Raw genomic sequence first — 15,516 nt, 5'->3', positions numbered from 1 at the left:
AAAAATTACCAAGCGGAGTATTCAACAATGGTGCAATGTTTTCCATATGAATTCAAGAAGCTGCCATTTGCTGTGGCTAAGCATAATGCTATCTACTTTGGAGGGCAAAGTCAGAGAGCCTTTTCCCAATACTGTAACCAGAGATCATCTTTAACTGCAGATGCCAGAGATTAGATTAGAAAAGATTGGGGGGATATATTCAATTGGCAGTGGACAACCTATGGCCTTACAGCCATGTACAGACCCTCCAAGTGTCCCTGTTTTCAAAGGACAATCCCAAATTTACAGAAGCTGTCCCGGTTTCCGATTTGATCCCAAAATGTCCCGCTTTTCCTTAGGACATCCTTAGTTTCATCAGAGGAATGTTGGAGGGTATGGTAGAACATCCCTATTTTGATTGGAGGGTATGGAGTTATGTAATCCCCAAGCCAAGGAGATAAATAACTACGGAAACTTTAGCAGACGCCTGAAGGCATCCCTGTGTAGGGAAGGGTTTTTTGTTTTTTTTTTAATGTTTAATGTTTTATTACCGGTATGTTTTTATATATGTTTTTCTATGTCTAGAATGGCTGGGGCAACATAGAACAGATGGGCAGGGTATTATTATTATTATTATCTTATTATTGAATAGGACATCCCTATTTTAATTGGAGAAATGTTGGAGAGTATGCACATTTAGCCTTCTGCCTAGTTCCATGGAGCCTGTGCAAGTGATCGGTTCAGGCCTCTAGCAATGGCAATCAGAGGGATAGAGGATGTGAGAAAAGGGGTGTCAGAGAGAGAGAGAGAGAGAGAGAGAGAGAGAGAGAGAGAGAGAGAGAGAGAGAGAGAGAGAGAGAGAGAATGCAAAACTTTTAAGTCTGGTCCTGTCCACTGCTAGCATGTGGTCTCTCTCATATTACCCCTGAGGTAAGGAGGCCTTAGGGATGTGGGTGGCGCTGTGGTCTAAAACACTGAGCCTCTTGGGCTTGCCGATCGAAAGGTTCGAATCCCCGCAACGGGGTGAGCTCCCGTTGCTCGTTCCCAGCTCCTGCCAACCTAGCAGTTCGAAAGCACCCCAAAAAGTGCAAGTAGATAAATAGGTACCGCTCCGGCGGGAAGGTAAACTGTGTTTTCACGCGCTGCTCTGGTTTTGCCAGAAGCGGCTTAGTCATGCTGGCCACATGAACCGGAAAAACTGTCTGCGGACAAACGTCGGCTCCCTCAGCCAGTAAAGCGAGATGAGCGCCGCAACCCCAGAATTGTTTGCGACTGGACTTAACTGTCAGGGGTCCTTTACCTTTTTAATGAGACCTTTGACCACAAAAATGGCTAGCCATCCATTGTAGTAAACAAAGGGGTAGCCCCAAACAAAATTTCATTCCCCCCCCTCCACTGTCACTACTGTCTATTTATTACATTTTCCATATATGGCTAACCTTTGCCCCTTCAGAGAGTGGTGGACTCCAGCCACAAGAGCCAGTTGTCATGGATGATGGTAGTTATAGTTCAACAGCGTCTAGAGCAGTGTTTCCCAACCTTGTGCCTCCAGATGTTTTCGGACTACAACTCCCATCATTCCTGACCACTGGTCTTGCTAGCTAGGGATGATGGGAGTTGTAGTCCCAAAACATCTGGAGGCACACTGGTTGGGAAACACTGATCTAGAGCAGTGTTTCCCAACCAGTGTGCCTCCAGATGTTTTGGGACTACAACTCCCATCATTCCTGACCACTGGTCTTGCTAGCTAGGGATGATGGGAGTTGTAGTCCCAAAACATCTGGAGGCACACTGGTTGGGAAACACTGATCTAGAGGACCAAAAGCTACTACCTCCTAAACATGTATAATATTAAAAAGTTAACAATAACAACATATTGCAAAGTAGATCATTTATAACATTTGATCTTGTGCCTGCACTATTATTTCTGATCATTGTCAAATATTCCTTACATAAACGGGTTTCATATGTTTTTATTTCTACCCACTCCAAAAGGAAGCTTGTACAGTCAGTGGGCTGAACTCTGGTGGTTAACCCATCACTCATGTATGCAGTGAGTGGGAATCATGTATCCATGAAATTGTACTAGCTGAAAAATTAACATCATATATTCATCTGTTCAGGAGGTTAACAAAGAGAGACAATCTGCCAAGCACTGCTGATCTAACCATTTACTATGCTGCCAGATGCTGAGTTCCTTATTTATTTATTTATTTACATGCTATCAGCATCCTTGCGGCTACAAGCATGAAGAGGACCATTTATTTACAGAAACTGTGATTTTGATTATGTGGAAATAAATATAGAAATCTGTTTGAGTCCAAACACTTGGGGCTTTAAGTTTTTAACTGAGGCACATTTGGAATAAATGGCCTTTATTTTGCAACTTCTCCAATACAAGGGTGAGAAGCTTTTATTTATACAATATAATCTCTCAGGTGTGTTGAGCCACCTATACACAAATTTAAAAGAAGACTCTTGGATTGTTGTCAGAATAGATTTATGTGGAAGTTTAGCCCTTACAGAGTTCCTTTTTATCATCTGATAAAATTATTTCAAGAACTGATTCCCATGTCAGTTTTTAAACCATACGGGAAATAATTCCCTTTGATTGAACCATTGTTTGAAGACAAAGGTTCTCAGATACATATAATTGGTGTTCTTAAGGGCCATTGTTTGTTTGTTTGTTTGAAGTTATTTATTTATTTATTACAACCACTGACATACATATGACACAACAAATATACTATACTATACATATGACACAACAAATATACACTAGTCCATAACGAGTTAAGAGATTTGGTCCATGATTTACATAATACATCACTGCCCCCTTTGCTTCATCTCTTCTGCTTGTGTGGGATGTAGTAAATTTCCCAGCAGCGTTAATGAATAGGGTAGCCCTCTACTCTTGCATCTCAAGCAACAGTGAATAATAGGCTGGCCCTGGAAATGGATTTATCATGTGCCAGGAATCAGATCCCAACCCCCATGGGGAGTTAAGGTGTTCAAATTTCCTTTAATTTAGTCTTTTGCTTTATGTTGAATATTTCTGACATTTTGTACTTTATGCATGTCATCAGCAAATTTTGTTCCAGTGCCTCTGTGCCAGAAATGTCTAAGGTTTTGTAGGAGTGCTGTTAATTAGTAGCTTACTAAGGCCTATAATGAGGCAACCACTCTGGAAACATGTAATAGTACAATACCTCTGTCCAAAAGTAGTTCTAGAGTCAAAGGCCAATAGAGTTTTTTCTTTTTCTTTTTCTTTTTGGTGGTGGTGGGGGAGTCTCTTAAGATTTTCAGTGATAAAAGATAAAGTTCAGTACATAGTTATTTCTGCAAATCAAATGGGTTTGAGAAGCCTACCTCTCACATGTGCCTTGAGAGAATTCTATGCAAATCCTCAAGGATGTGAGAATTTCTGTGAAATATGAGGAACTACAAGTTGCCCAGCTGAGTTTCTGAACTGTGTTTTCATTAGCATAGCATACACAAAAAACTCAGAGGTGTTTTAAGGGTTAAAACAGAGCAATCCTTACAGAAAGAATACCAAATTGGATCAAGAAAACATATACCACTGGGTTCTGCCAATTTAGTGCTAAGGTACCCTCTGCGCGAGCATGTTTGAAAGGTATTTATTTGCGTTTTAAGGTCAGCAACAAATATTGGAATGTTAATCTTTCTTGACGATTTACTGACTGCTGACAGGCATAGTGACACATCTTGTCCAATTAAGCTTGTCAGCTAGCAGTGTGGTCTCCAATGAAGTGTCTAAGTTTGGAAATGATTTCTCTATTAGACCAAAATGAAACAAAGGGCATGCTTAAGAATGAGATTGGAGAAAAGCTACTTTTATTTAAGATAATCATCACTTTTTAAACATACACTATTTCAGTGCTATTGAATTATGCAGTATACACTTTTGGCTTATATAATATGTGCATTTTCCAGGTATTGTAATGTGGGTGGCCTGGGGAACACCCTCTGTTCTTAATCACATAGAATATTCTGATTTTGTTGAAACTGAAGTCCAAACTCTTGCTAGTTTTCACTGTGGCTGGATAGTACAGTGGTTTGAAGCAAGACACACTGTACAGCAGTGGCGATTTTCATTCCTTCAATTAGAACTGGTAATCAGAAGGGGGGTATTTAATTACCTAGAAGATGAAACTGGTTTGGATGGGTAGATGGCATGAAATCTAATCCTAAGCATCATTAAGAATTCAAAATTGAATTAGGAACGTGAACAATGGAAAGCGTATTGCATTAATTTAAGGGTGAACATGAGTGTGCAACCTACATGGTATGTCATTGTATTGGTTATTCAGAAGGGGACCTCAGTGCTCCAACACACTTAAATGCAAACTTGCTTGCATTGTGCTTGAATCATCTGTCCCTCTTCCTCAAGGATGCACTTTTAAAAGTATTCTGACATCTTCATAGGTTGTACTGCATTCTAATGCTTATGGTTAAATCCAAGTTAGTAAGTGGTCCTGCATGAATGAGCCTATTAATGAAACTTATAGCTGATTTGTACATTACACAGAATATGATTATAGGTTTTTGGAGTTTAGCACTTCAAACTGCAGAAGGGGGGAGGAGCAGGGAATCTTTTTCAACCCTGGCCAACATAAAATCTTATCATTTGGATTAAGCTTGTGTGTGTGTGTGTGTGTGTGTGTGTGTGTGTGTGTGTGTGTGTGTTGTGATCCTCTCTCTGATCTTAATACAGGGATAGGCAACCCAAGGCCCGGGGGCTGGATGTGGCCCAATTGCCTTTTCAATTCGGCCCACTGACGGTCCGGGAATCAGCGTGTTTTGACATGAGTGGGATGTGTGCTTTTATTGAAAATGCATCTCTGGGTTATTTGTGGGGCATAGGAATTTGTTTATTTACCCCCCCCCCCCACACACACAAAATAGTCCGGCCTACCACATGGTCTGAGGGACAGTGGACCGGCCCACGGCTTTAAAAGGTTGCTGATCCCTGTCTTAATACATGCATAGAGCTTTCTAAGCAAGGGAGCCTTTTTATTTTTTTTACTTTTTATTCTTCATTCTGAAGAATTTCAGAATTCAACCATGGTCTCGCTACATAATGAACAGAACAGATGTAAACAACAGCAACAAAAAAGGGAAAGGATTTAGAGATGACCATGAATGAGCATGATGTAGACTGAGAGTAATATTGGCACCTACTTTGGAACCCAGGTCCAGACACTTCACACCAATCACTTCATTTCATAATCATGGAGATTCAGTCTTTCCTACCTATCTTTATCTGTACCATATGGCTGGGAACAATTACAAGTGGTTGCTAGGGCAACCTAGGCTTCCAGAGGAGCATCTTTCAATCTTGGAACCAAGAAATTGGTTAGATCTCAAGCACTGTAGCGATGGAGCAAACATGCCACAAACTGGCATTTGTTGTTTCTCCCAGGCTTACCTTTTCTCTGGGTTTTCTCTATAACAGCTTTTGTACCATTAGTTCCAGGCCGTTTCGCCTCCAGAGCTTCTTAGCGCTGCTCAGAATTCTGTCTCAATATCATGCCTTTTTGATCTACTAGTTAGATCATACATTTAGGTTATTTTGCTGGTTCAGGACCTAAATATAGATGAGGTGGAACCTGAAAGACAACTGTGATATTTTGAGATGATGTATTATAGCTGCGAAGAGAACTTCAGCCCCAAAGGATAGCTTTGAACTTACTATCTGACAGTTTTGCTTGAATGGCTTTGGGGGAAGAGGGGAGCAGAAGAAAGCAGTTATGGCTTCAAAAGTGTGTGGGGGGGGATCAACCTAACATTTGTCAAAAAAGAAAGAAGTGTCAAAGTAACCAACCACAGGTGGACTTAAGCCACAGATGTCCTCAGAGATCATGTTACAAATCTATAGCCTTCTCTGAGTCCCGGTAGTCTTCTATGGTCCTTGTCTTAGCAATGTCCTCCTCCCACTATAACTGATCTGTACCCTTTCCCATCTCTATAACAACAGGGATGAAGGACCTCTAGGCTGGGGGCCACATGTGGCCCTCCAGGCCTCTCTGTCTGCCCCTCAGGATTCTCCCAAAGCTACACACAGTCCTGAACCACATCCCTCACCAGCCCTGTTTACACCCTCTTCAAGTTTACACCCTCTTCAAGTTTGCCTGGAAGGAAGAGATACGAGTGTGGGTTGGTGTAGAAACTAGTCTACCATGCAAAGGTAACATTCACATTCATTGCTCAGCTCACTTTTGCTGCTACCCCTTGTAATGCGCATACTATTAACTCAATACCTTTCACATGGTGCCTTTGAGAGGATCAGCTATGACCTAGCAGGCCAGCTCCTGGAAAGCCAACTCCAAGGGGTGGCCTGGCTGGGGACACTATGACCTACAACTCACATGTGGCCCCTGGAATGCTGCTGGGAAGAGAAGGTGACCTTTGTGCTGAAGAAGATTCCCCACCCTTGCCTCTTCTCACTAGCAGTTTGTAAGCTGCAAAATTAAGCTTACAAACGCCACCCACCATTCCAAAAGAAGGAAAGAAAGGGTGAGATTTGGGCCAGGCTACAGGGAAGCCTGTGAATGTTCACAAAACACTTCTGCATGCACACAATGTGTGTGTGTGTGTGTGTGTGTGTGTGTGTGTGTGTGTGCGCATACATACAAGTGTGCATGCATAGCTCAGTTGGTTAGAGCAAGGTTGCAGGTTTGATCCCCATATGGGATGACTGCATATTCCTGCATTCAGAGTCCCTACCAATGCTACAACTCTATGACTCTATGTGTGTGCATGGATTTATTGCTAGCTTCTTTTGCTGGCACTCAAATGGATGTAATCAGTTTTACAGATGTAATCAGTTCCGGAGGTCCGTCCGTAAGTCGATCCAGTTCGCTGGTAGAAGCGCCGTTCTGTGTGTGCGCAAACGGCAGAAACCGCTTCTGTGCGTGTGTGAATCAAGGCAAACCTGGTTCCAGTCGCAACAGTTGCAACTTGGATCGGATCCAAGTAGAGGCGGTCGTAAATAGAGGTTCTACTGTACTACCCCGGAGGTTCTCCTGACCTCAAGGACAGCTATCCAAGAGGCACAGGAGTTTAAAGATTGAAAGGGCAGCTGAAAAGCTCCCCACATGCACACGTGTGGTCCTTCGAATTCTGACCTTGCAATATTAGCTTAAGATGTGGAATTGCGGGGAGTTCTCCCAGGAGTGCGTGACTTTAAAAAGATTTCTCCTGGTGGTACTATTGCCAGTAATAAGCAACCACAATCAACCAGTTTTTCTAAATGGTCATCTGTTGAAAATGAATTATAGACTCCATCACCAAGCTTATTAAAAGGCGGAGTAATGGCAGGGATGTGTTTTGCCTTGTTCTCAAAAAATCGCTAAGAGGATTTGCCTGCTTAAAAATCAAAGAGCATCATGTGTGCCTGAGTAATAAATTATTATCCCTGCTTCTTACCTTTGGGGAGTCTGAAAGTAATTCCAGGTTTACTATGATGAACAGCAGTGCTTTCCTGTTATGTTCTCGGCATACTGTATACCACTCCCTAGCCACAGCGGTTTAAGACTAGAAGGGCTGACAAATGTCAATATATCTGTTATCCATCACTGAGGAAGAAGAACAAAGCTGTCAGTGTCTCAGCAAAAAATCTGAAATCAAAAGCCCTTGGAAAGCCAAACTTCCAAGAGAAAAGGAAAAAGATGAAGCAGCAGCAGAAACTTAAAGTACTGTCAAGCCACAAGTATAGATGAATGAACCTAGAGTCTGAGCTAATGTCTCTCTCCCGTTTTTGTTGTTGTTTAGTCGTTTAGTCGTGTCCGACTCTTCATGACCCCATGGACCATAGCACACCAGGCACTCCTGTCTTCCACTGCCTCCCGCAGTTTGGTCAGACTCATGTTCGTAGCTTCGAGAACACTGTCCAACCATCTTGTCCTCTGTTGTCCCCTTCTCCTAGTGCCCTCAGTCTTTCCCAACATCAGGGTCTCTTCCAAGGATTCTTCTCTTCTCATGAGGTGCCCAAAGTATTGGAGCCTCAGCTTCACGATCTGTCCTTCCAGTGAGCACTCAGTCCATGGGACTCTCAAGAGTCTCCTCCAGCACCATAATTCAAAAGCATCAATTCTTCGGCGATCAGCCTTCTTTATGCTCCAGCTCTCACTACCATACATCTCTACTGGGAAAACCATAGCTTTAACTATATGGACCTTTGTAGGCAAGGTGATGTCTCTGCTTTTTAAGATGCTGTCTAGGTTTGTCATTGTTTTTCTCCCAAGCAGGCGTCTTTTAATTTCGTGACTGCTGTCACCATCTGCAGTGATCAAGGAGCCCAAGAAAGTAAAATCTCTCACTGCCTCCATTTCTTCCCCTTCTATTTGCCAGGAGGTGATGGGACCAGTACCCTCTCTCCCATACCCTCCAACATTTCTCTGATGGAAATAGGGATGTCCTAAGGAAAAGCAAGACATTCCAGGATCGAATCAGAACCTGGGATGGCTTCTGTAATTCCAGGACTGCTCCTGGAAAATAGGAACCTCAGAGCCAGAGACTAAATGCCCCTTCCCTATAAGGCCTATGCTGTCTCTCTCCCTAGACCAGGCACCCCCAAACTGCGGCCCTCCAGATGTTTTGGCCTACACCTCCCATGATCCCTAGCTAACAGGACTAGTGGTCAGGGATGATGGGGATTGTAGTCCAAAACATCTGGAGGGCCGAAGTTTGGGGATGCCTGCCCTAGACCATGCAACACTGGTCCTGGTCTTTAACTGTTTTATCTACGCTGGAGTATGTCCTTGACAAGATAAAGGGTGGAGGTGTATATATTTTTGTTTCAGTGTACGTGTGTGAACATGAGTAGAAGCGTCTGACATTTTGTGTGTGGCATTGCTCGGCACACTTTTGCATTGGGTCCTCTCCATCCTAAAGTTCCCTCGCCCTGAAAAAAGTTCCCCACCCCCAGCATAGGAGAGTGATAGTTAATAACACTATCAAAAGAAGTACATTGCCTCCAAAAAAGGGAAAAAAGGGGAAATGGAAGCAGGAAATAGCATTATCATAGAGCTGCTTATAGCCCTGGTGAGCAGAGTCTTACAGTAGTATGTCATTGAGCAGAGGATGAAAGGCATTAGGCTAAAACACACCCACTTCCATGCCATAAAATGGAGTGCTGGCATGTCCCATTGCCATACCCATCACTTGCTCTGTATCCATTACTTGCTTCTGAACTGGTAGTTAAGATGGAACGGGATTCATACTCTTGCAGGGACCCAGTTTCTACTCTGCTGTGTGAAAGTGACTTGAGTACCGAGTAGTGAGTTTGTTAAAAACAGCAACACCTTGATGTCTTTTTTGTTTAGTTTATTGTAATGCAATAATGGCTGTGCAGACGCACGGATAGTCCTCAGCCGCTTTGGGGTGAGGCCTCAGATCCAAATCTTTGAGCTTGTTTGCAAGATGGTTTGGGAGAGACACTTTCTACCTCCTGACCAAAGCTGCTGCTCCCTTTGCTCACTTTCAATGCTGCTATCGCATTGCTGTGATCAGAGCTTGCCTTTTAAACATGATTACACTAACCCAGTTGGGAAAGTGGTTATACTGAAAGAGGCCCCAGACTATTCAGCCGTTGCTGGGTTGAGAACTTCACCTACATGCTGGGTTGAGAACCTCACCTACAAGTGACCCAGGGGAGCGGGTGGTGCTGTGGTCTAAACCACTGAGCCTCTTGGGCTTGCCAATCGGAAGGTCGACGGTTCGAATCTCTGCATCGGGGTGAGCTCCCATTGCTCTGTCCCAGCTCCTGCCAACCTAGCAGTTTGAAAGCATGCCATTGCGCATAGATAAATAGGTACCACTGCAGCAGGAAGGTAAACAGCGTTTCTGTTCGCTCTGGCTTCTGTCATGGTGTCCTGTTGCCCCAGAAGCGGTTTAGTCATGCTGGCCACATGACCCAGAAAGCTGTCTGTGGACAATTGCCAGCTCGCTTGGTCTGAAAGCGAGATGAGCACTGCAGCCCCCTAGTCGCCTTTGATTGGGCTCAATCGTCCAGGTGTCCTTTACCTTTACAACTAATGCAGTTGTGTTCAGTTGAACCCACCTAGACAGGGTGGGTGACTGTGTTGATGGGTATGTACATTGCTACGCAGGATCACTACTTCTATGCACACAACCATGTTGCATCTAACTGGAGCTGATTAAGGGCCCATGTGAATTCGATTCCTGCATTGCAGGGGGTGTTCCTTCCAGCTCTACATTTCTGTGACTTTATGTACAATGCTGTTAACAATTGCCGTACAAGTGCGGAAGGACGCCATGAACCTGCACCCACATCTATTCTTATTTGGCCCACTAGATAGGCTTCATTGTTCTCTGCACAAATATCTACCGGTACTTTCCTACCCATGTGACCAAAGAAACGCAATTAACAGAGAATAAAGTGTTTCCCTTAATGAAACAGAAGGGCAGCTAAAATGAAGCACATTAAAATTCAGAAGAAAGATTGGAAACCGAGTGTAACAACATATATTTTGTATGTTACCGTGTGTGTGTGTGCAAGTGTGTGTGTGTGTGTGTGTGTGTGTGTGTGTGTGTGTGTTAATCTAATGTCTAAATTAGCATTCAGTTGCAATTAGGACTGTTACCTGTTTAAAGAAATCTTGATCAATTTAGTACATTTAAATTGAGATAAATTTGCATATGAATAAGATGCTATTGCTTTTAGATTGTCCATATCATGAAAGGAATAATTTTAGAAGAGGCGTTCTGTCCTATGTGAGATGAAAGTGGTCGTGCACAATTTTTTTTAAAGAGTGTGAATGGAAAGAACAGTCAGAACAGGGGAAAAGAGGCAGTGTCCTGTGAATCTCTCGCCCCTTCCACCTCTGCACAGACTCTAAATCTGCTCTGCAGGATTGAGCGATCCAATAAACAGATTTAGCTTCCCCCTTTCCTCTGAGGAGCCCTCAGCTGAATTAATTGAAAGATGTGTAGGTACATAGCCAGATCAAAAGTCAATCTCATAAAATGACATAACACTCACAAAACACTTTTCAGTCAGATAACACCCCTACAGTCAGATGCTACATAAACACATAGAGGGGTTTGTTATCGTTGTTTTTTTTGCAAATGCAAATCATTGTCATCGCTTAGAGCTGTTGTTTGTGTGCTCCTAACCATTTCTTATTGCTCTCTCTATTTTTAACGCACCATCCGCAAACAGTTTGGAATCTTGTAAAGACTTGTGCACATTTAATTGTATAGACAGTTGAATGGCTGTTACCATTTGCATCGGACTGGCCTACATTGATCTTGTTCTTGAAAAATTAGTTCCACATAGTCTACCATTCTGTTCTACAATATCACCTTCAATTGAATTGATATTCTGTGTCAATATCTCCTGGGTGGTGGATGCATCCCTCACTTTAACTAAAACTGAGGGATTAATCTATTGCTCAGGAGAGTGCCACAGATGCGGATTAAGTCCAATCTGGGAGTAGAAGTTTAAAAATTGTTCAAAATGGCCACCAGTCTTTGCAAGATAAAAGCCATGTATATTATACTGATTCAAAGGAAGGTTTTGCATTGTGATATTTGTCCAATTAATTAAGTTATTTGGCTGTTTTCTCTCATTTTGTTTAAACCAGGCATGTCCAAAGTCTGTTTCGGGGGCCTAATCTGGCTCGCTGGTCAATTTAATCTGGCCCCTGTGGCAATATATGTCCTGGGGTAACCCCCCCCCAAAAAAAGCTTAACTACGTTGGAGTAAAATTGTATTTTTTAAAAGCTCAACAACTTTGGTTGGCCCTCACGCATTTTCACTTCATCAAATCTGGCCATCTTTGGAAGAAAGTTTGGGCACCCCTGGTTTAAGCCATTTCTAAATGTCAGGTGGCTGCAGAAAAAGCTAGAGATGCAAAAATCCATTTGCCCAGTCACACTGGCACCTAAACTTTGACCCTGGATTCTAGTTCAACCCTCCTTAGTTCTTAATTAAAACTACATAGCTCTATATTTACCACATGGGTGGCAGCATGCAGAGAAAAAGAGAATTAGCTCTTTGCTTCCCATATGCTATCTTTCCCAATATTACATCCCCACTGACGCATGGAAATTAGGCTTAAGAAAAAGCTGAATGGGACCTTTAAAAATCTCATACTCATATTGACCAGGAAGGGGCAGGATGGAGAATGTGAGGATGGCAGTCTCTTCAGGCAGAATCTAGCCCAACGGCTAGAAGTTTCCCATTCCTAACAAAACTATTGCCCACATCTACCTGGGTGCCAGGCATACACAGAGCTCCCTGTGAACTGCAGATTCCCTATCCTCTCTTCAAGATCAGGGCATTGTGTGTAATCTGAATTCCGAAATGTCCCCGATATGAAGAGAATACTATACCCTCCTGATTGGTCCAAGTTCCATGAGCACATCTTAACACTCTGTGTGCACTGGAACCACTGAATTTCATTTTTTTAAAAAAAAAACTACACCAAAAATTGTACATGCACCAAAAATGGAAGAGAAAATGTGTGTGCTTCCTCAGTCAGAACATCCAGAGCTTCTTTGAAAGAATCAGAATGAATTTTGATGAGACGCCCAAAATTGCTGAGGAAAGTCTCACACATCCCTAGGTCATTAGATTGTGCCCAAGTTTAAATGGTAGACAAATATAGCAGTTCCTCCTCAGTGAAGCATCAAACAAGTCATTCTAACACTAGCAGTGTATTTCAAGGGGATACAGTGGACGCTCGGGTTCCGAATGTGATCCGTGCAGGAGGCACGTTCGCAACCCGCAGTGCTACGTCTGCGCACGCCATGATTTGGCACTTCTGCACATGTGCAAAGCACGATTTAGTGGCTCTGCACGAGCGCCAAAACCTGGAAGTGATCCGTTTGGGAACTTCTGGGTTTGGCGTGGGAAGCAACCTGAAAAGACGCGACCTGAAGCGTCTGTAACCCAAGGTGTGACTGTATTTGTAGATAACTGCGTTGTATTTTATTTGAGGAAACAGATTGACAATGCAAAACCAACTCCTAAAAAAAAATATTTTCATTCTTGGCTGCCACTCGAGAACCAAAACTTAAAGCTTCCCTTCTTGTTCTTTGTTTGCAGATTCAAGACCTTTACCAGATGTAGCCCTGACTGGGAAGTGCACTCGGGAATGTGATGAATATGGCCATTCAGATTCGTGCTGGATGCCTGTCCGCACTTCGCCCGAAAGGAAGCAGAAGAGCCAGCCAAAACTCTCCACTTTCATGCCTGTTGATGAACGGGGCAGTCAAGAGAAGCTGGCCAATGGAGAAGCCTCCCTCATGGGTGACCGCAACAGAAACCTCCTTAATAAAAAGTTGACCTCATCCTATGAGACCTTCAGTGCAGCTAGTTTCAGCAAAAGTGAGGAAGCCAACCCAGAGGATATTCCCCTCACACAGACAGGGGAATACAAGCCATCTCCTGTCAACACTTTAACTAGAAGAGAAGTTTACCTTTAGGCGACAAAGAAGCAACAATACGGTTCTCTCATGTATTGGAAGGGGATAAAAGGCAAAAAACACAAAACACAACAACCTATGAATCAAAATGATTTTAACTCAAAAATAAAGGAAAGTCCATTGAAAAAGAGGGGGCTACCAAAGAGACAAGAGCTTGGCCTGCCACTTCTGCCTCCATGCCAGGCATTTACGTATCCTGTCTGCCTGACTATACTGTACAATGTAGAAACCATTGTTGTTCCTGCATGCCTAATTCCCTGCTCACCGATCTTTATTTTCCTAAATTTATGGTTGTAAATTCCTTTCAAGGTAACAAGTCTGAAATTGAAAAGAACCACAGGAACTGTTGTCCCCCATCCCTTCCCCGCCCCCACTGCTGAAGCATTGCTTAAGCCACTCTGGTTATCATTTGGTGGTTATCTGGCTTGTTTGCAATTTGAGGGGTGTGTGAGAGAATTATTACATACGTATAATTTTCCCAGGATACCATCTGCTGGTTTCCATCAGAGAGAGATGCCTCCAGAAACCATTCAAAATTAAACATATAAAGGAATGGTTTTTCTTTTTTCTTTTAAAGAAGCACTTTTTGAAGATCTCGGCTTTAATCCCGTTGTGTGGCTGGAAAGAGCAGGAAACATATTCAGTCTGAGATTATAATCCAAAATATGACATGTTTCCCTACAATCATGAACTGTTCGGTTTTATCCATAACTACTATCTCTGCCTGTGCTTTCATCCTCTCTGACATTTTCCTCCTCCTCCTCTTTCTCCTCCTCTCTTTCTGTGGCATTTTAAACTTCAGCATAAACAAAATGATGGTGGTATATCATGACATCCTAAGGATAAACTGCTATACTGGTGTCATTTTTACAAGACCGGCATTTAGCTTGGATGACCACAGTCACTAAAAGGCCAAAGAAAAAAACTGTGGATCAGGAGAATTGCTCATCAGCCATGGGCTTAGGAAATCTGACACAGATGCACACAAACACGTAAGCGTATTTTCCACACACATTTTGCACAGCAATCTATGCCGCAACCCAGATGACGTAGCCGTTTCGAAATGGATTTTAGCTGAATCCCCAGAGGAACTGGTGACACGAGCTAGCAGGTGACCCAGCACGGCACATCATAAACTACATATAGTAACCGTTCCAGGGTTCGTTTTCCTTAGAAGGTTTCATATCCATTCAGGATGAGCTCCAAAAACACGTTGAGAGGGAAATCTGAAAAAAAGAGCAAAAACAAAGGCAGTGGGAAGAACATGCTTCAAGTCAAGTATGACATCATCTTTGTTGATAGTGGATGCTAAACCTTCGATTATCAGTGTTCCAGGTTAATCATTTGCTCTTGGCAAAGGTATTATATGCAGGTTTTCTTAATACACAAGTGCATTTAAGCTGAGTCCTGTGCAATATAAAACCAATGTTGATGAGACTCAAGGCGACTGGCAGTCTTGAGTGATGTCACCACCGACATGCTCTGTGCAAAAACGAGTTTTGCTTGTGACAAGCTTCAAAAATAAATAAATCCAAACCTGATCATGATGGTGCAGTTCTCATAGTTTGCACTATATATAAAGTGGATAGGAAAATGGACCAGATATATTTTGTGCAATAAGGAGTTACAGAGTGTGTAGAATCTGAACTAGTTCTGTATTGATAATGTTGTAGTAATAAAGAATGGCTGAGCTTGGACATTCGAATCAAACTGACAATCGGTCAATGCAGTGGGGACAGCTTGAGAAGGGGTGCAAAGACAGAAACCAGCCCCTCTGGTTGTTTAACTTGGCATTAAAGCATGACTAGATGGTTCTAGTAGATTGTAGTGACAAGATAGCTTGGGTAGTTTCTTGCTTTAAAAAATAAATGACATAGAGTATAATATTAAACAGTCTGAAATGTGAGCTGAACAACTGGTACAAACTCATCACTTTTGTCTTTTCAACTTTCTATAGCAAAGTGCCCTTTTTATTGTACATCTTCCTTACTTTTTTGTATTTTATTTTGAAATTAGTTTTTTTCTTTGTGTAGCAGTTACAAATGGGCACATATTATAAAG

General features: G+C 42.6%; 1 protein-coding gene across 5 annotated transcripts in view; it reads left to right on the top strand.

Moving 5' to 3' along the window:
- PCDH7 (protocadherin 7) overlaps window positions 1-14,960 on the top strand; it is a 445,679-nt gene extending 430,719 nt beyond the window's left edge. For 3 of the 5 annotated variants that reach the window (XM_035113243.2, XM_060278931.1, XM_035113242.2), the window contains exon 3: window positions 13,076-14,960. In XM_035113243.2, coding sequence (XP_034969134.2) covers window positions 13,076-13,455 — 380 coding nt within the window. In that variant the 3' untranslated portion in view covers window positions 13,456-14,960. The remainder of the gene's footprint in view (window positions 1-13,075) is intronic. The other 2 variants (XR_009558183.1, XM_060278933.1) reach the window with 2 other exon arrangements.
- The last annotated feature ends 556 nt before the right edge of the window (window positions 14,961-15,516 follow it).

Source organism: Zootoca vivipara, chromosome 9, assembly GCF_963506605.1.
Source record: "Zootoca vivipara chromosome 9, rZooViv1.1, whole genome shotgun sequence".
NCBI lineage: Eukaryota > Metazoa > Chordata > Lepidosauria > Squamata > Lacertidae > Zootoca > Zootoca vivipara.
The sequence above is the reverse complement of the archived record's forward strand: the minus strand, read 5'-3'. Positions and strand labels throughout refer to the sequence as shown.